Source organism: Aplidium turbinatum, chromosome 17 (assembly GCF_918807975.1).
Source record: "Aplidium turbinatum chromosome 17, kaAplTurb1.1, whole genome shotgun sequence".
Taxonomy (NCBI): Eukaryota; Metazoa; Chordata; class Ascidiacea; order Aplousobranchia; family Polyclinidae; genus Aplidium; species Aplidium turbinatum.
Window position 1 is genome coordinate 10916214 of NC_137488.1, and position 21189 is coordinate 10937402.

Below are 21189 nucleotides of genomic sequence, written 5' to 3' on the forward strand. Positions count from 1 at the left end.
CAAAAACATGTTTCCAAACGTGTATTGAAGATTTATGGTATTTTTACAAAGGAGAAAAAATGTATTACTCTATGCCAGTGTAGACTTGGGTTGAAAAGATAATGCAAAAATTACATCAAAGCTGTGGCAATGGGCTCTTCTCGGGGTTCAACTCTTGTCAATTTCTTTCTGGTACATATTGAATAAAATTTTTTTTTTCTGAAACTGATGTGAACTGCCATCTTAAATTGTACTTACGTTATGTTGACGACATTTTTGCTACATTTAATGATGATAATTCTTGTATGCAGTTTCTCAGCATTCTCACAACATCCTAATATAACTTTTACGGCAAAAATAGCCAACCTGACCATTCCCTTTCTCGATGTCGAAATTAAAATTAATAGCAACAAATTTGACACTTGGGTTTGGCGAAAACCAACCAATACCAGCCTCCTTCTTAACTTTAATGCTGTATGTCCTTCTACCTACAATCTACAAATCTGGATTAATTAAGTGCCTGCTCAAGCGACCACAAGATATTTGCTCTAATGTTGATAGTTTTAATCAGGGATTCTATGATCCCTGGTTTTAATAATGAAAGCAATCGATTACCTTTTTATTTTAATGCGAACAACTACCCCACATGGTTTTTCAATGGGGTGCTCCGGGGGTTTTTGGATTCACATTTTACGCACTCTCAAGCGTGAATTGAAAAGCTTTCTAACAGTTTTCTTTATTGGTAAAGCATCGAAACATTTTGTCAGTAATGTGTCAAGTTTTATTAAAATGAAGTTCAACGTGGATATTATTTCTGTATATAAAACATTTAAAGTTGTTTATTATTTTAAGCTTAAATCTAGGACTCCCTCCTGCTTGGGTTCAAATGTCGTGTTGTTTTATATCAATATCTTGGACTGGATCGTCATGCTATTGTCTGTTTGTTTATCTATTTTTTCTAACGTGATATGTCGAATTTTTTTTCACTTCCATTATGGTTTAACGTGTAAAACATATGGTAGCCTAACTCAAATTTCTCATATTACTGTGACATGCCACTACCACGTCCCAGCTAGCGATGCCTGTCATTTTTGCATTAATTCAACGTTTGCTAACGTTGGATCGGTGTGGAGGTGACGAGTTTAGCTGACTGGGGTATAAAATTATCGCTTTATCAACGCAATTTTATATCAAAGCACGCTTGACATCTTCAAGACATAACTTCCCTGGGTATAATTGAATTTCCGCAAGATGATGATGTTGTTTTTGCTAGTTTGTTTTACTTGTTTTCGTCATTGATTCATTCGTATCGCCAAGTTGTAGGTATCTTTTTTGTGAGTCGTGCAAGGCCTGGTGCGTTGCGCTTGAAATGGCTTTGCACGTGGGAGGATTTCTTTGTGGGGTTTTCTTTGCCTGCCTTGCTCTTCTTTGCTGAGCTAAACGCATCAAGACGTGTCCCCTCACGACCATCAGCACTCTTGATAACGCACCATGGCCGATCTTCATAGCAACTGTCCATACAAATCTTAAATATATCAGCTAAAGCTATTTTGGCTAATACAGCTATAGGGAACGTTCAAATATTACGTAACGCTTTTTTTTCGAATTTTTGACCCCTCCCCTCCCCCATGTAGGGGAGATGTGGGACCTATCGGACAAAATTGACCTAACTCCTATTATTTCTAATTTTCAAAGCGGTGTTGAATGTTCTTATGTGTTTTTGTTCACTTACATTTATAACGAACTCATACTGACCCATAGACAGCGGTTCCCAATAATAACAGTAATTTTATTTACATATGAAAAAGATGACTCAAATGTCCGAAGGGTCCCCACCGGTGGGGATCTTTCGGACACAGGGTGGGGACCTTCCGGACATAAAAAAATGAAGTAAAATATCATGAAATAATATTTTTACAGCTTTAACAATTGCCGATGTTACAAAAACTGTGAAGATTGGCTATATAAAAATCGTCTTCAGAACACGATTTTATTTACAACCCATACAAAGCCAGATCAGCCCCAAACCTAAAAACTTCACGTAGTCGTTTCGTAGTGGCAACTGGGATGGTTTGGGAAACACTTAAACAATGTTATTCAACGTAACTGATGCTACATCTAGGCTACTTCTTCAGAAAAGTGAAAGCTGTCTTTGATCTTCTGTGATCGTTTCACAAAATTTACCTCAAAATCACCATCTCCATCTGGCCCGGCACAGATTTTTCCGATAAAATTTCTATGTTTTCCCTCTGATGAAAAATCTTTAATGACTGCAAAATCTCCAACTTCCACCTTGTGGTCTAAAGAAGGTGGATCACCTGAGATTTCACTTATTCCACTTAAGATAGAATCATCGTCACTTACAGTGTCCGATGATAAGTGTAGCCTACAAATATATCACTTTCGCTGGTGGAAGGAAGAGCTCTTTTTGGGCGTTTCGCCGGCAGCTTGTTGCGACGTGAAAGAATAATTTCTTTTTCTGGAGTATCTGTAATTATTGCATTCTTGCATCTATTTTTATTGGAGCGTTTGGAACAGTGGGGACCTTTCGGACAATGTCTCTTTATCATGTCCGAAAGGTCCCCTGACCTCCATTTTGACCAAACTTACAAATTTTTCTGAAGTGAGAAAGGCGTTTTTATCTAAACTCTCTTCCTTCTGTAACCATTAAACAAACTTAACCAAACAGCATAAATAAAGTTACAAGAATATTTAAAAAATGCCTCAAAACTCTAAAAGTATCTGGTTCACTATTTTTACTTTGAAGCATGAAAATCACTTTTCTCTTTACAAATTTACACCTCTTGCTTAATGTTTACAAAAACATGTGGTCTGATAAAGAATGAAATCTCGGTTCCATAAAAGAAAAAGAGCGCATCACGGTCACGTGGTATCAGAAATATGCCGCTGTCCGATTGGTCCCCGTGTCCGAAAGGTCCCACATCTCCCCTAACGCCAACGTAACGCTTTTTTCAATCCCCCCTCCCCCATGTAACGCTTTTTCACTACGAATTCAGCACAAAAAACTAGCATTCCGTACTCCAAAGCGTTACGTAACGTTTTGCTTGAACCCCCCCCTCCGCCTCGAAGGCGTTACGTAATATTTGAACGTTCCCAATTAGCCTAAATAGGCTATATGTTGTTTATTTATTTATTTTTTTGTAACAGTTTCTTTTTTTATTTTCCTTTTATATCTTAAATTTTTCTAAAGGTGTTGTGCCAAATTGTTGCGACCGTGCCAAATTTCTCAACTCAATAACTTACTTCGGTCACAAGCACGTTTTAACGTTCGCGTTTTGTCGCTTCTACCTTTTTCTCGACCTTTGCTATGCTGACGTGTATTGTTTTTGATATGATAGTCAGAAATAAAAAAACAACTGAACTGAACTACTGTAATATGAACAGAAAAAGTGCCATTAAAGAAAAATATATTCGATTGCCAAACATGTTCAAACAACAAGCCATCCTTGGAGTCTTTTACAGTTGTGCGTAAATGTCTCACCAAATTTAACACTAAAATCCACGAGGCTTTGTTTAATCCTGTAATTCTCGCCTCAATACGCAGTTGTTTACCGAAGGCGCTTCCCATCTGCTTAAGATGGGAAGCGAAGTCTTATCTTAATTCGTCATATGATGCGCTTTTTGCCTCGCGGAATTAACCGCCATGTGATGTACTTATCTTCCCTGCTTTGCCGTTTCATTTTTATCAGCATTCTTATGCATTTCGTTTTTCAATTTATTGCGTAGATCAGTTATTTATTTTCAATGTAAATGTAAAATCAGTTATGTTTCGTTACTTGAGAAGGGCTAACTAGAGTATGGCCGAAAACGTTCGTAGTTTATGGTTTATGTTCACTTTAATGCAGGGCATAGCCGTACGAGCCAGGGGGGCAGGGGGGCAGCCGCCCCCCCTGTTGTTTCAAAACGTCGCGAATTCGGGCAAAATCTTGAAATTATTAGGGCAAAAATTGCTATATAAAGCGCTACAAAATTGCATAAATTAAGAAAAACTATAAATTAATATCTTTTACCTATCAAACTAAGTACAGCCTCTTATTTGCACAAGAAATGTGCCGCAAAATTTTCATTTGGCACACCCATATTGATATATTGTATTGCATGGTGATCAAACTGCAGTACGAAATGCATTTAACCAACTGCATCATGCCAATTTGGGCAACCACCAAAATATGTCTCTAATACTTTTGTGAAACTGCCCAAATCAAAACGCAAAATTTGCTTTATAGCTAATTTTATTAATTTTCACAAATGCATCGTGTTGATTTGGGCAACTGAAAACATGAAATTATTTGATGAAACTGATTAGTCTGTTTATGCAACTGCCCAAATTAGCGTGAGGCAGTTTCCCCAAAATGAACAAATTCATTAATTTTCCTATTTACATAACTATATCGTTTAGATTTGGGCAACAAAAAAATATGAAATTGCAGTATCTGATCATAGTCTATTTATAAAACTGCCCAAATTGGCATGATGCAGTTGCCTCGGCATCAACATTTACAAAGTCTTTAATTTTTTTCATAACATCCATAAATGCATCATCTTGATTTGGGCAACTACAAAATATGAATTTATATAAATCTGGTAAATACTTTTATAAAACAATTCGGGTGGGGAGGTCACAGTACTTTTTCAACCACAAACGAACATAGCTAAGCAACACCACAACATTTAACAAAAACATGTTATACCTGTTAAAAGTAATGTTAAGGTGTTGCTTAGCTTTGTTTGGTTACTTTTATAAAAGATTCTGCTACTATTCGGCGAGAGCCTTTTTCGGCGAGTTTCCTATTCGGCGAATTTTTGAAAATCCAACGACGCCTTCTGCAAATCCGATGATTGAATATTATTCAATATTCAGACATTGAATCAATGTAAATACGTACTGCTAGGCTAATTGGGTTCTTTGAATCCTACGTCACCGTCTGTATGCAAACTTAGAATACCGGTATATCAAGCTTAGTTATTTTTGTCATTAAATTACCTAGCCTAACTATATTTTTAGAAGTAGTGCTGCCAGACCTTTTTATTTTTGTACTAAAATTCGTATCGTCAAAACTACTTTAATTGATTGAAAAAAGTTTATTTGAACAGAAGTAGTATGTCTGTGTTTTATTACATTTAATTATAATTTCTCTATTGTTATGTACTTTTTTCTGAATCTGCATGGTCCCCCTGAGCCGGTTTCCTGCAATGTTTATTTTTTGAGTCTTTTATGACATCACAACTGAATATTTAAGTGGCGTTGTTTATTATTTGTGGTGTGTAAAACAATATTTGTTACTCCTACTTACCATGCCAAAGTGCAGAAGCATCGAGCAATGCACAAGCAAGGTATCTTCAAAGATGAATTCAGTTGTTCTATCTTGATTACTTTGGTACGAAATTCTAGCTAGCTGGTGATCAGTGGCGTAGCCAGGGGGGTGGGTGGGTATTGCAAAGAGCGAGTTTTGCCATTACCAAACATTCAAATATCTCAGCCAGGAATTAACAACAAGAAAACATAGAAAATTGTAGCTTTATTTCCGAAAAATGCCGAAGAAAACATGATCTTATCCTTTTGCTATGCCACCGCACAGTACCATTATACAGGAATATTCATAACCACATTTTTGTTGAAAATACTCTCAGAATGCACCAAATTCAAAGTAATTTTTCAAAATTTTCTGGGGGAGGCCCCCCAGACCCCCCGCTGCTGGATGTCGCCATAACCGAAACACGCCGTCAAAACCCTCCCTTTCAAAATTACTGGCTTCGCCACTGCTAGTGATCTTGTTATGTTAGTTTTTCACTGTTATCATGCACCGCATACATTGTATTTGGGCAATTTCTATAAAAGCGTGCACATTTGGGCAAATTTACGTTCTGCCCCCCCAAAATGGTTTGGTCTCGTACGGCTATGATGCAGGGGTCACCAAATGGCGGCCCGCGGGCCGCATGCGGCCCGCCACGCTGTTATGTGCGGCCCGCGGAATGTATCAGCGTACAAGTATAATCAAACATACTTTTCTTGAGGAGTTAAAGAGCATGAAGGCAAAAATACTTTCCAGGAAGCATATTTTCGCTGTGCATACGATTCCACCGACTGACTTATCAGATTGTAGTTCTAGGTGGGGGTAGTTTATTAAAGTTATTCCAATGCGATATCCAACCACACTGTCCCAGTGGTTGATTAAAACGTCTGTTTTCGCATTCTAAAATTGTCTGTGAGCATAGGGTTGCTTATTTTAAATTTCATGTAAACACTAGTGTGCGTTTCACCGTTATTGTGTTTCACGAGCAGCGTTCCCTTTGTGCAAGTTTTTGTTGGCAAAATAGGTCGGTGTGCCAACTCAATTTGTAATAAATCGACAAAATATTATACATAAATTTAAAGAGTTTTTCTGGTTGTGATACGAAAATTTTTAGCTTAGTAGCCTACTGCAAAATGTTGTTAATCAGCAATTCTTGCCATGCTGATAAAAAGCACCGCAAGTGAAATTTGTCCAATAATCAAAGAAAGACGGTTTTATAGACTCTCACAAAAAGGATGAAAAACCAATTCATTGCTTTTTTAGAAGGAACACTGTTCATGAATTACGATAGAAGCGTTTTTTTGAGGATTTCCGCAAGCGTTTGTTTCATGGTGCCTGGTTTCTTTCTCCCTGTTATTGAAGCCAAGTTTTCACTGAAAAGTTTGCAGGTCACTATTGTTGCCTGTATTGCGATGTGTCAAACATTTCCTTGTATACTGAAACTGTTAATTGCAAGATATCTTCTGTGAAGCGAAGTGACGACACCACTCTTGCTTGGCGATGAATATTGTCATGAAACCGCTCGCCTCGCTATAAGTGCGCAAAACAAGTGACCTCGTTTATTAGGCATTGTTAAAGAAGTCAAAAGGGATAGTAAAGGAAAAACCTGACTTGGCGATTTTTCACGTTCTTTCTGTTTGACTTGCTACCATAAAACGATTTTCAATAAAATTTTGCCCCATTGCGGTCTGACCACCATTGCGCGCGTGCTTTTGTCAGAGCTTTCAAAACGAGATTGAGCTTCAGCAGCGAAGCGTGCGACTGTACAGTCTGCGTCACTAGAGACTAGCAATCAGCTGATCTCGCAATAATTGTTACTGCGGGCGATTTGACTGTAGGCTATGTATGTATGTACATCAAAACATCAGATTTCAACATCAAAACATCAGACAGTTTGCTCAAAACATCAGATGTGGTAACGTGGCTTTCGTTATTGCTGTCTTTTGTGACGTATTCTCGAGCAGTGTTTGCACTTTTGGTTATTTTGAAAAAAGTGAAAATAAATGAAACATTGGACTTTGGGCCTTGCCAGCGCCATTGAAAACATTTTTTTTTCGGTAATTTTTCTTGAAATGTATTCTTGAATGTTCAGTTTACGCACTTTAATGCTTAATTTCCGTTTGAAATTTTCATTTAGTAGGCCTTTAAAGTAGCTTGACCTGGCAGTAGCGTTGTTCGACTAATTTTGTTGCTGCGGTATTCTAACATAAATATTAATAAGATGTAACGCTGGATACTGAATACGAAATGCGTTCTTTTCTAGCATAAGAGTCAACCTACCTAAAATTTTGTTAGTGCGGCCCGTCACAGCTCTCCTTAGTGCTAAAGTGGCCCGCATGCAAAAAAGGTTGGTGACCCCTGCTTTAATGTATTATGTTAAATGCCGTGTGGTTGCTTGGTTTTATCTGTCTATGGTTGAATAAAGTCACCTCTTTACCAAAATTGTAAATTACAATGTAAAATCAAGCTTCACAAGACTGAGATTGCGTGGTAGGTCTACGGGTACAAGTACTCAGGCAGCCTATTAGTTAACTTTAAAGCGTAACTTGAAATCACAGTTGTGTACTGTCACAGCATGCTGTGTGTGCAAAATAAGCCATTACATTCAAATAGTGGCATAAATAATTAAAATAAATTCTGGTCAGTTGTTGCCGGATTACGCTTGGCTTACTTGTAGCTGAGTACTGAAAGTGAGAAACTACACATCTCACAGTCTGTCGAAAACGTTTCAACAACTAAACTGGAGAGATTCAAGATCTTCGAAGCCTATCTGCGGCTTGCGATGCAAAGAAAAACACTGCGTTCAACGCATACTGTTGTAATATTTATAAAACCATGCAATGTGCCAGCAGTCGCTCCAAAATTAAGCTGATTTGCAGATTTCAACCAACACAAAATCAACTCAATTTTTCTACTTGCAAGCTTTGAAAAATGTAACTAACACATATAAAAGCACTTCACTTATATTTTGACCCACTGCCAAATTAACTGCTTGTAAAGGACGGCAAGGAAAGACGTTTGCATATCCTATCTTTTCACGTTTCTTTAACGTTGATATATGTTAACAAAACGTAACAGGGTGCAAGTTCAGACAGCGAAATCCGTTATTTTTACATTGATTCAACGTCTGTAACAGGTTGAAGCAATATAAAAGTGAGGGATTTTGCTATCTGGGGAGTTCAACAATTGGAAAAGGGAGAAAACACTTTCCCAGAGTATAGTACTTTAAATAAACACAAAAAAATAAAATAGGTACCTGAAATACACAACAACACACAAATATCAATAAGCAATCAATCGGATAAACGATTTGAAATGACAAGCCGGGAGCATGGCAAGGGAGTGCGCTGGTACATTTAACTTTCTAAGATTAACCGCTTTCTGACACGTTCAACAAACGAAAAACGAGACAAAATTATGAAATAAATTACACCGTGTATTTTGTACTGATTGGAGTATGTGATTTTAAAGGAAACTTTAAAGCAATTAAACGTAAAAAAATTTTTGAACTCGTTTGACTGATATGAAAAAGCCAAAATGCACCTCATAAGTGTTGCACACTTCTCGCAGGCAATTGTGCACGAAGTGTTTTAAAATGCAGATAGATAACAATCAAAACAAATTTCAATTCACTGCACACTAAAACTACTTTGATATCTTGCAAATGCAACTACGACCATGGTCGCAAGCCTATCATAGCCCGCCTGGTTGTCTGCAGCCAAAACGTTTCTCACTAACGATATGACGTAAGCGAGTGACAACTCCATATCACGCCAATAGTAACGTAAAGGATGAAATAGAAGAAATGTCGCAGCAGTAGCAGTTTGTTCATCGACATGCAACTGAAATACTGGTTGAAGAAATCATCATGAAAGCTGATCTACCTTTTGGTTTGCCAAGTCGAGTCAGTTTTCTATGACTTATTGTAGTTTTGAGTGAAGAAAATTAATTTCAAAAAGATAATTGAAGAAACAAAATATACTTTCGATATGAATACTAAAAGTCTTGCCTAGTTGAAATTGCTATTGGTGATTTATATGGCCGATCTTATATCATCAAAGAAGGCGGCATTTCAAACTGATAAACTATATAAAAAGTTTTTATGATGGAAACTAAAATCCCATTTCATTTCGCGGCCCTTGTGCCAACTAGCAAGTACGTGTTATAAAACTTGTGAAAAATAAACAAAACTTCCATTAACTTGTGCACTGAAAGTTAATTACTTTAAAAAACATCACCAGAGAACAAAATGCGCATTTACATCACTTGAACGTCAGGAGACAATAAAGCGATGTAGAAACTACATTTTTGTCGACTGGGAATTTATGCGAACGACTCAGAAGCGTTGGCGCATCCAACAAAATTCATCTTTAAAAAAATACTGTCTTTAAACGTTGCAAAGTAATAAATATTGAGGGCTGAGTGGATTTGGGGATATGCAACGAAACGCTGGCAACTCTTTTTCCATCCAGCAAAAGCTGCCTTTTTGACGTCATTTCAACAAAGCAACCGACGTAAAAATGGTAACTTTTGAGAAGTTATGGCAATCCAAGTTAGCAAACGTTGTCATTTTTACACTGTATCGACGTTCAGCGTTACTGTGATCGTCAACTAACATCGCTAGACGCTGAAACAACATAAGATGGTAACTTTGCCAGCTGGAAAAAAGCCGACTCAACATGTTGCGAGCTGTGACTTTACCGTCAACGTAATAAGCCGCACTTTTGTTCCAAGCCAGTAGCAATTTGTATATTTACAACAAGGAAGTCAACAAGTGCAGCGGTTCGAATTATTCCACCTCGCCATTGCCAGAGTAATCTAAGTTGCGGAACCTTGCTTTGCTCTGCTGAAACCTCTTGTGAAGCAGCTCTAACTGACCTGCAAAAGAAAGCTGGTGAAAACCGGGAATTTTAGATCATGGGGATGCGAAATTGCTTCCGCTTTTGGCTTATCCGCCACACTAGAAGGGCTACGTATTTTTTTCTGATTTACAAAATATCGTACTTTGTATGAGTTATATCAGAGCGGTGAAGTCGTTAAGTACAGTAATATAACTTTTTTGTTGTTGAAAGCAAGCTTGTAGCAAAGCGTAAAAATTTGTTAAATTGGCAATTAACCCTTCTGATGTAGCCGCAAAAGCGGTGCTGCGCGTCCTGAAATGTAATGTCCTTAAGTAAAACCCAACCGTGCTGTATCAGACTGCAGATGTTAATTAACGTGAAAGCAGCTGACTTTGACTGGTTTTGTTGATAGGAAACTCCGGAACTGAAAGGGTTTGCTATCATTGGCTTTTCATTGTAAAGTTCAAAAAGACACTTTTGACATATTAGGTGTCTTTCTGAAAGTTCAAATAATGCTCACAGTTCACTTTACAAAACAAACAGCTCCAGCGCAGCAGCACAAAGGCGCGAGTGACTGCAATACCAGCCTAAATTCGTTCTCTCGTTACTGAGTGCTAAATGGGACAAAATTAAGCGCCAACCAGTTTACCTGGAGAGAAACACTCGGGAATTATTTATCAATTGTAGAATAATTTTTTGTTGAGTGATTTCACTGAATTTTACAACGTGTCCAATGCAAAAAACTTATTGGCATCATGCTAGTAAGTTCAATATAGAGAAAGCTAGGTTTCAATGAATATTCAGGAAACGCTCATTCATCTGCTTAACGAACAGCGCGAAACTGGCAGTGTTTCAAGCGATAAATTGATGAACTGCTGTCACAATTTCATCATACAACCGAAAGAGAATATTAAAAATTTAAAGGGTCAACAATATGGCCAGTCCTAAAATCGAACTAAAGGGTCACCTTGTGTGATCAAATAGAGAACCATTGCAATTAGACATACGAATTATATCGATAAAAAAAGAATAGTAAAAGTGAAGAGAAACATCACTTACCATCGTCTAGCATGGATTTGATTTGTCGCCTCGTTTTTGATCGGTCTTCCGAAAAAGAATTAAAACTGGTCTCAATATCCGAGATTCTCTTTGCCATTCTTTGTCTTAAACTGGATACAGAGTCTTCAGACATGAGAGAAACACTTTCAGAGAACACGCGCAGATCTTTTTCAAGTTCTCCTCTTTCTAATCGCAGCTGTTGCAAAAGGTCGTGGGAGATGGACAAAGATGACATCATCTTCTCGTTCCTCTCATGAGTGTTTTCGAGCAAAGAGCGTGGAGTCCAAAACTCCTCCGTGGAAGAACGAGAAGATACCGGACTTGTATGAAAATGTAACACTGGGATTGGTATGCTGGTCGGCGTGGAAGTGTCTACGTTGTTGACAGGGATGGGCACTGGCTGTGCTGGCTTGAAGATGTCCACGTTTTCTTCCTCTTCTTTGCTTATCTCCAATTCATCTAATTTTTCGTCTTCTTTATTTAAAGGGATCTCTTCTTTCTTCACCGGACTTGGAGGGCTATCCACTACATCTTTCGGAGGACCAGGATCTGAATTGGGCTCCAGGGACGGCCACGGAGGAATTTGACTAGAGGCACCCTGAAAAAAGATTGATTCTGAAAGTTCTATCCAACACCGTTTAAATCATAGCAAAGCAACTAACAAGACAACACAAATCTAAACTAACACAGCAACTAAATATCTCACAGCAGACTAAGTAACTTCAGACAATTAAAACCATTCTTCAAACCAGCAGCTCAGTATTGTTTTTTAGCTAACGCACAGCGTTGAAGATAAGGCCTTGAATAATTAGCTGAGGGACACAAAACGTAGATCAAGTGCAGAATATGTAAAAAAACGAATTGTCGAGTAAATACAAGCGCCCCAGATAGCAAAACTTGTTAGACAATAGTTTCTTGAACAATGCCACACCAGGTTTAAGCGAGAAAAGTATTCGTTGTTATAGCATAACACAACAATTTATAATCTATTTCGTGAAACTACGTGATACAGGCATACTGAAATAGGATTTTGCAAGCACGCACGATAGGTTCGAGATTTGAGAAGACACTGTAAGTTGTATCTTTAAAACATGCATCGCTCGCTTGCTACAAGACTGTAATTTGGATCGAATGACGAACAGAAGTGAGTGCCTTGATTTAGCTAACAGCCATCGCAACATACGCGTCGTTATTCTCGCAGGAATTATAGATAACGAAGACAGCCAGCTTGCATAAGTGACATCTACAGAGTTGTAGCAAACGTAACGATGTCAATCGCAAAAAACTTTCGCTTTCGTTCAATGTTGCTCAAGCTTGAATCAGTTATTGAAATTTGTCTCGGTACGAGTGAGAAACCGTAACAAGCTGAGTCCTTTTGTATTGATTCAACCTGTGAAAACATTAAATCAATGCAAAAACGACGCGTTTGTCACCTGGATCGCCATTACGTCATCAAATACCGTTCGATAGCAGACAGGGACACTTGTGAAAAGAAACTTTCGTCAGCCGCTACACGACCAACAAACTAAGTCGTTTTTTTACATTTATTCCACGTTTTCATATGTTGGACAATGGAAATAATCTCCCATTGTCAACACTGATGAAGAAGTGAAAAACTAAGTCACAACTCCACACTTCCTCGTCTCCTGCACTTGTTTACATGACGTAATATCCGTTCCATTCAAAATCCTCACCTACATTTACGTATCAACACAACAATTTTGACGCAGAAACTAGGCAATTAGTCACTAGGTCTTACCTTTATCCAAGGGTGATTTAAACTTTCCTTAACAGTGAGTCGTTTCCTGTAAAATAGTTGTATAGCTGAGGTAACAACGATTGAGCCAAACTAGTGCACAAGCAGTAAACTAAACGGTGAAAAGAAAAAATGAAAGATCTAACGTACTTTCCTTGGAGTTAACATTGAATTTATGTCAAATATACAGGATTTTGTTACAGCAAGCAATGCCAACAGTGATGTAAGACTAACATGGCTATAGATTTTGTACACATAAAACACAAGCGCAGTTTGGACATGCTTTAGATTGCTACAAAATAAACTCAGCTAGATAACCTTAAAAAAGAGTTATCTGGACGTTGTATTTACATCAATTCATACAAAGGCACACGATAACACTTTTATTGAAATAAGATTTTTATGAAGTCATAAACCAAAGCACCAACTTTTGATTTCTGAGGAGAAATTGGCCGATAAAGTCTTTTGCTAAATCACTGGTGTCGCCGAAATACTCTTCGTCAAAGTCGTAATCCACTCGCGTAATATTCTCGAACGTTTCGGTTTTGTCATCGCCCAGGAATGGAGAGCATCCACTTAGCCTGACAAATTGAAAATTGACAGTTTTTCAACATTAAATCGTCTAAAACCGATGAAATAAAATCACCAAGAAAATCAAGTGGCGAATCGAAGGCTTTCTTAAAAACTTGGCAAAAAAGAAATCGTTTAAAACCAGCCAGTGCTTCTGTGCTTGAGACAGCGCTTGCACAATAGTCAATGTTGGTGGAAGTTGTCGGACACGGAAATACAAAAAGTTACACAGCTACTCTCTTGAACCAGCATGAAAGCTCACACTACACAAATTATGAGCATGATCCTATTTGTATCTTCCGACATTAAATGACGTTGATTCGATGTAAAACATTTTTGTTACCCAAACAGACTTTTATGCACTGATTCATGTAAAAAATGTCTAAATTTGTTGGCTAGATTAGCAATTATCATAACTCCCAAGCTTGTCATTTTCACATTGATTCAAAGTCTGCAGAGGTAAGATCAATGTAAAATAGACGGATTTTGCAGCTGACAAACGTACCTTAAAATAATTGCGACTGAACTACACTCACCGCAGATCATTTACATAAAACCAATGGTGAAAAACGACTAACTTACAAAATGTAAGTGATCACGCCGATGCTCCAGCAGTCAGCAGGCAATCCAATGGGCTCGTAGGCAATTATCTCAGGAGCTAAATATAGGTAATGACGTCACATTTATGCGTGGATGGGCATCATGCAGTATACTTGTACGGTGACGAAGACGAACAAGTCAGATTTTATTAAGTGATTCACATCATCTTTGGCTGGGGCAATCATCATAGTCGACATTTTCTTACGCTTACATAGACTAAATTCAATACAATATAAGAACTCTTTTCCAGCAAGTAAAAGTTCTTTTTGCACTGATTCGTCTTTTATATTGATTTGCTGACTTAGTCATTCATCGACCTTCAAACAGGTCCAACAAAGAATTTCAACACAAACAAGTATAGACGGGTCTTGTTTAATATAGATTACACGTTAAACTAACGAAATATGAGAGCAGGTTGATGTACAACAAACGGCATCGATAACCGAGAAACAACTGCATAAGCAACAAAAGACAATTCACAAAATGATAAGCAAATGTCTACTCTATAACCTTTTCGTAATAAAAAAAATCTTGGAAAACATTCAAAGGTCGTCTCTCGGTAGAATCAAGGGACTAAGCTGCCTCTTCTTAGGAACACCAACTACGTATTGTACATCACTGGTGTTGTATTAACCATTGTAATAGATGTTTGGTGACAGTGCTTATAAGTGATTACTGATCAATTTTCCGTACCTACAAACTCAGGTGTTCCGTGCATATTCTTATACTCTTGGCCGGGTGTGATTTCTTGGGCCAAGCCAAAGTCAATGAGCTTGATGCGGTGGGGCTCGACGTTTTTGTCGAGTAGCATGATGTTCTCTGGCTGAAAGACAGTGCATTTCAATTACATGTGAAACGTGTGTAAAAATTAAACTGCATTGAAGCCACAAAGAGGAGTAAGGACAGATAGATATCAAAGTAACATGGCACAATACGTTGATTGACAAGAGTTTTTCATGCCAGTTTTATTGTGATACTGCACTGCAACTTGAGACGTTTTTTTGACATTTTTAAGTCAAAGTTGATCTTGCATGAGTTGCAGTTTTCTTCAAACACCCACCCACAAGAAGTAAAAATAATGAAACTCACTGCTTGAAACAAAATAAGATATTTAGCTTAATACATTACTGAAATTGACCTTGTGTTAGTATCACAAATAGAATTACACTATCACTATATATTAAGTGTGTTACTATCACAAATTTTTTTTGAAGTAAACTTGAAATCTCACCCCATGATTAAGGCCTTCTTCAGTGAGTGATTATGGTAAAGAAAACATGAAAAATGTATATACACTGTTCAAGCTTGATGGTATTTATAACTTACTCTTGATCAAATAGTTAATTGTATACGATTTTTCAAAAAGAGCAGAAGACAAGACAGTACGGACATGTGCTAAGGAGGTCAGCATGAAGTAAGAAGATGTGATAAACAAAAGGGGTAAAGACAATTGTTGCATAGATAAAATCTCACTCGGACCAATAGTAAAGAACAAACTAAAATTGGATGATGTTGATTACATATAAGCAGAACATACATACACATACGCTGTAAATGAAAGTTTAAGGATTTAAAACTGATAATTTGAATGGGACATACAGAAATATACCTTCAAGTCAAAATGTGCTATATTTTTGTCATGCAAGTAATTCATTCCAGCTAGAATTTGTGTGATGAATACTACAGCCTCTGCTTCTGCAAGGCATTCTTTCTCTGAGAGAAAATCAAACAACTCTCCACCTGCAACCCTGAAAATATGAATGAATCATATGCACCAAATTCAAAAATAAAATCAATAAATGCCCATATACTAATAGCACATGAGTCTACAGTCTACACAAGCAATTTTAAAAAAGGTTGTGTTTGGTAAAGCATTTGAAGCTGCAACAGTTAAAACAGCTACATAAGAATGTTGAGGAATTTACAACAAAATTTTGTTAATTATATATTCAAAGTCGTTATGAAAAAATTGTATTAGGTAGATATAATTATACTATGCATAAGTATGTGCTTTTCATGTTTAATCACCAAGTCAAAAATAAACGTACATTTCTAAAATGAGAACCACTTCTGTATTGCTTTCGAAAACCTCATGAAGGGATATGATATTCTCATGATTTGTAGCTCTAAGAATGGCAACTTCACGTTCAATATCTTCTTTTGTCACCTGCAACAAAAGTAGAGATTAGTTATGAGCATCAAACACATGCTGCTAATATTATCAAGTATTGCATGACATCTAACTTTCAGAATGTCAATACACAAATTGTAAAATCAACTCAATAGCCTAGTCACTTAGGCTACTGAACTAAAATAGCCTACATTTTCACTTTTCAAGATGTGCAAAAAGGTTGCAAAACATGAAATAGGGCACTGTTCCACATTTGATAGCCTTACTTTAAGAATCTATACCAGTAGTCAATGACTATAAATAAGATGACATTAGACCAACTACATACAAATATACAGAACTTACCCCTCTTCTGCTGGAACGAGCACGTTTCTTTTTTATAAACTTTGCAGCAAACACGTTATTTGTTGTTTTTTCAATACATTTTCTGACTACAGCAAATTGGCCACTGTAAGTAACAAAATGTTAATATTATAAAAGTGAAAAACTGCAAAATTCATTATTACATAGCAGAATTGATAAATTAAAATTACTTGATGAATAGCCTAATGACAATTTTTTACAGCTAAACATTTTTTACAAGCCTTTTGGAAAGTTTGATAAACCTATTTGTAAGTTTGAAAATAACAAAAATGGTTTTAGTAAAACTAAAGTGTTTAATATTATATATCTGTCATATACGGTATGCATTACACATCTGAACATTGTGTGATTAAAGCTAGAAAAAAGTCCTACTTTGCCAACAACACTAGTTTAACATATATAATTGCTTAGTAACTCAAACTGATGGACCAGTAGATAAAATTCTTAACTGAGAAGCAATTTTAAATATAAACAAGCTACACAGTACACTATGAATTTTATGGCATGTTTTAATTTTTGAGGTTCTCTTGTGGCTTGAGTGCATAGCTAAAAGAAACATGATTGCTTAAACTTCAGACAAACTGAACCTACCACAAATAACTTCTTGTTGAGATGTTTTGTCTTGCTTTAGCATTGAACCAGCCCTCTTGTCAAGCTCAACAACCAAGCTTTAGTATTTTTTTATTTTAGAAGATAAAACAAAATTCAATCCCTTAACAACAGTCAACTTCAAATTATCTCACCTTCCGATTTCTTCTGTTATTTCATAAAAATCTTCTACATTGTCGGTACGAAACTGCACCATGGCACAAGACATTTGTAAACACACCTACATTAAGCTAAATACACCTAGGGTATAAAATGATGAACCTAAAATTATAAAACAATACAACATTCAAAACAATAGGCTAAGTTGATATGTTCAATTGTTCATTCATATATGACTAAAAAGCTAGCCTAGCCTATCTACAATGTTAGACCACCGTGTCAATCAGTGCATGCTTTTAAGTTAGTTGAGCAACTAATTAAAATAAAAAGGACCTGGTATACAAGTCCCCCCCCCCCCCCTGGTAACTCATGACAAAGAGGAATTGACCAAAACATGTGGATTGAAGTGTGTGAACAGTAAAGCAAAGGTAAAGTTGTTTCCCCTGTATGTTTGGTCGAGACCTGTCTTTGTCATGAGTTACCAAGGGGGGAGGGGGGGATTTGTATACCAGCTCCGAATAAAATTATCGTTTAAGTAGTCTACACCAGGGCTTCTCAAACTTTTTTGTTCTGCGACCCCATTTTGAAAAATATATTTCTATGCGACCCCATTATGGGGACATCCACGTTAATGACATTAAAACGGATCATTATGATCACTATATTTTCTTTTTGTTTCTGACTTATCTATTGTTTTCTTTGTGCTTCCATTGTTACCACATGAATCTACCTAACCACTGATCCATAGTCAATTAATCTTGTAACTGCTTTAAACTTTAGTCTAGGTTCCTTCAGAAGCTAGTTGCTAGGCTACTCTGAAATCATAATGCGAGCGGTGCAATGATAGCGTAACGATGCATCAATTGTTACGATTGGTTATATTTTATCGTTCGACATTTCACACTAACGGTTGCGGTCAATTGACATCATGGCAAGACTACAACCTACCGGCACTAGACTAAATTAAACTATTTCATTACGACCCCAAAATTTCATTACACGACCCCATTTGGGGTCGCGACCCATAGTTTGAGAAGCCCTGGTCTACACAATGAACTCTACTCAACAATGTATGAAATTCAGCACAATTGTCAATTTTGAGCCCAAATTACTCATCCGGCTAAGCTATTTTCTTCTTTAACAAATTGATCAGCTGTGACTTCCTCTATTCTGCGCTTTTGTTCATAGTTCTGGCATGCTTCTACGTTCAAATTTGCTTATGTTGTCAAAATACTGTATTCCTGCAAGTAAGCAGCCTCCTTGGCGACGGATGCATACCGTACTTCAGTCAACAAGCCTGTCTGGAATCTAGATTTGACTTGACTGCAGTATTCACGGAAAACTGGCAATGAAATAAAAAGTTTCTTTTCCTCCGATTTCCTCAAAATCTTTCCGAGTCCAAATCCTTGCTCCTTGTTTCAACTTTGCATTGTGGTGCTTTAAATTTTTTGTTAAATGGTAACAAGAAAATTTGAACTCATTGAAGTTAGGACTACCATATGTCCTCTTTTAAGAGGATTTTCCCTCTTTTTTCAAGAAAAATGAACTGTCCTCCGAGAACGCTAAAAAATTCTCAAATGTCCTCTTTTTTGACAGTTTGAGTTTTCTTGCTTATGTATATTTTCAACTGGATTATATTGCTTGATGACGTTTCAGCGACGGCTTGTAGGCAGTAGCGTATTTAGGGGGGAGGATAAGGGGCGATGGCCCCCCCCTAATCATCGGGAAAAAAATAAAAAATAAAATAAAAATTTTGCAACAACAAAAAAAAAGTTGTAGCGCAAGACAGCAAGACATAATTGCTTGGATGATTTATCCTAGCGCGGGGGGGAGGGGGGGGGGTAGAATTTTTGCAATGCTATTTGTCAATAATATTCTGAGTTTCCAAATCAACTTCTAGTTAAAAGTTATAAATATTTAATTAAGCAAGCAATCACTAGTATACACTGCATCTGCATAGGGTTGCCATACATCCTCTTTTTGGAGGACATGTTCTCCGTTTTGATTAAAAATTATTTGTCCTCCGAGGACGCTCAAAAATTCTCAAATGTCCTCCTTTTTACATTTCAACAGTTCAAATAAAGTTTATTTGGGAGAAATATATTTCGCTTTAAACAACGTCGAATTCATGCTGTAGTCTACTCTTTCACAAAAAAGTGGGTAGCCTTGTACATCAAAGCTCAACAACCCGTACTATGTCTTCAGAATCAGAAAGAATTCGTCTACTGCCTTCAAATTTCGCCTTAATCTTAGTTACGGACGGGCGCACTAGCCCACAGAGTGTATGTTATTTCAGTGGAGAAAAGAGAGTAAAGTTTTTATTGAATGTCAAACCTGACGATTTTTTGTAGTGAACTAATGTAGTAAGTAGGCCTAACCCAATTTATTTATTTTAGTAATTTAGCAGTCCAGTTTGGGGTTACTTTGATAAATTTTGATAGTAGGCCTAGTCAGTTCGGCGGTGAGATTATTACTGTAGCAAAAAATAAATTGCCAATCGAGGTTAATTTTCTGCGCCTGTTTAGATGAGACCTACAGTGAAGAGTACCTAGGCTATATACACTAAAAATAAATCATAGGCGTACCCTTGATTTAATTGTCGTGGCCAAGTGTAATCGAAAATGTCAAAACGTTTAAGCCAAAGTACGATAGATTTTTTTCTCAATAAAGTTAGTCGAAATGAACCGGAGACAATCACTGCATCTGGAAACATATCATCACCAAGTGCTTCTAGCAGCAGTGATGTATGTAATGCTCCTCCAGCTCCGCAACATGCTGTACCAAATAGCAGTACTGCGGCCAATCAAGAACACCTCACACCAGCGGCAGAATTACAGCCTTCATTTCACGATATTGGATTAGCTGTGGACAACACAAGTTTATCAAGTCAGCAACGCTATCAATTCTTAAGTGCAAAATGGAGTGCTCCTGAAGGATTTTTATGGCCTTTCACTGAAAGAATGGACCAAGGAAAGTTGCGCAAAAAACATTTAGCCCCGCAACATTTTGAAGGAAGTTTCAATGTTTTTTCATATTCAGAATCAAAAAAGGGAGTATTCTGTAAAACTTGTGTTTTATTTTGCAACATTGAGTCAGTTCGAGGATCCAAGATAAAAAGCCTTGTGAAAGAACCGTTACAAAAATATGCCCATTTAACAGGAAGAGATGGTAAATTAATGCAACATCTCAAAAGTAAGTTTCATGAATATTCGGCTCTGGCAGCAAAAGATTTTCTGAAGACTGTGACATCAGGCACAGATATTTCTTCACAAATTAATCAAGAAGCGACTCGATCACGCCAGCGCAACAGGATGTGCATAAAGCGGATTCTACAAGCCATCGAGTTCCACGGACGACTAGGATTGCCTTTAAGAGAACATCGAGATTCTGGAAAAATTGCAATTGACGAAAGCATTTCTGGAACATTAAATTATGATCAAGGGAATTTTAGGGCTGTCATTCAGCTGATGATAAACTCTGGGGACATCACTTTAAAAGATCATTTCGAAAACGCCGCTAAAAATGCATTATATCTTGCGCCTCTGTCACAAAATGAACTCATTAAAGCTGTTGATGCATATATGAAAAGCCAGATCACAGAGGAGGTAAGACGAGCAAGATACTTTAGTCTTCTTGCTGATGAGACTACAGACTCGTCCAATCAGGAGCAACTTTGCGTCTGTCTGAGATACTTTTTGGACAACAAAATCATAGAAAGATTTCTTTGCTTTTCCATAGCCAACGATTGCACCGGCTTGGCTTAGCGAAACAATTATTAGATCTTTTGCAAGTGCTTGGAGTGGATAAAAACAATATGGTGGGACAAGGTTTTGATGGGGCAGCGGCAGGGCCGGATTTACCAATAGG

The 21189-nt window shown here is 37.2% G+C and overlaps 1 protein-coding gene across 1 annotated transcript; it reads right to left on the reverse strand.

Moving 5' to 3' along the window:
• Nucleotides 1-8096: 8096 nt before the first annotated feature.
• LOC145786367 (death-associated protein kinase 2-like) lies at nt 8097-17486 on the reverse strand. Its single transcript, XM_082598011.1, has 10 exons — nt 17358-17486; nt 16597-16699; nt 16169-16287; nt 15730-15868; nt 14814-14943; nt 14103-14178; nt 13379-13531; nt 12954-12999; nt 11195-11792; nt 8097-10172 (listed from the first exon to the last, which is right to left on the reverse strand). Exons 1-10 carry the CDS (start codon nt 17429-17431, stop codon nt 10084-10086), a joined length of 1527 nt encoding a protein of 508 aa, XP_082454137.1. The 5' UTR covers nt 17432-17486; the 3' UTR covers nt 8097-10083.
• Between the last annotated feature and the right edge of the window lie 3703 nt (nt 17487-21189).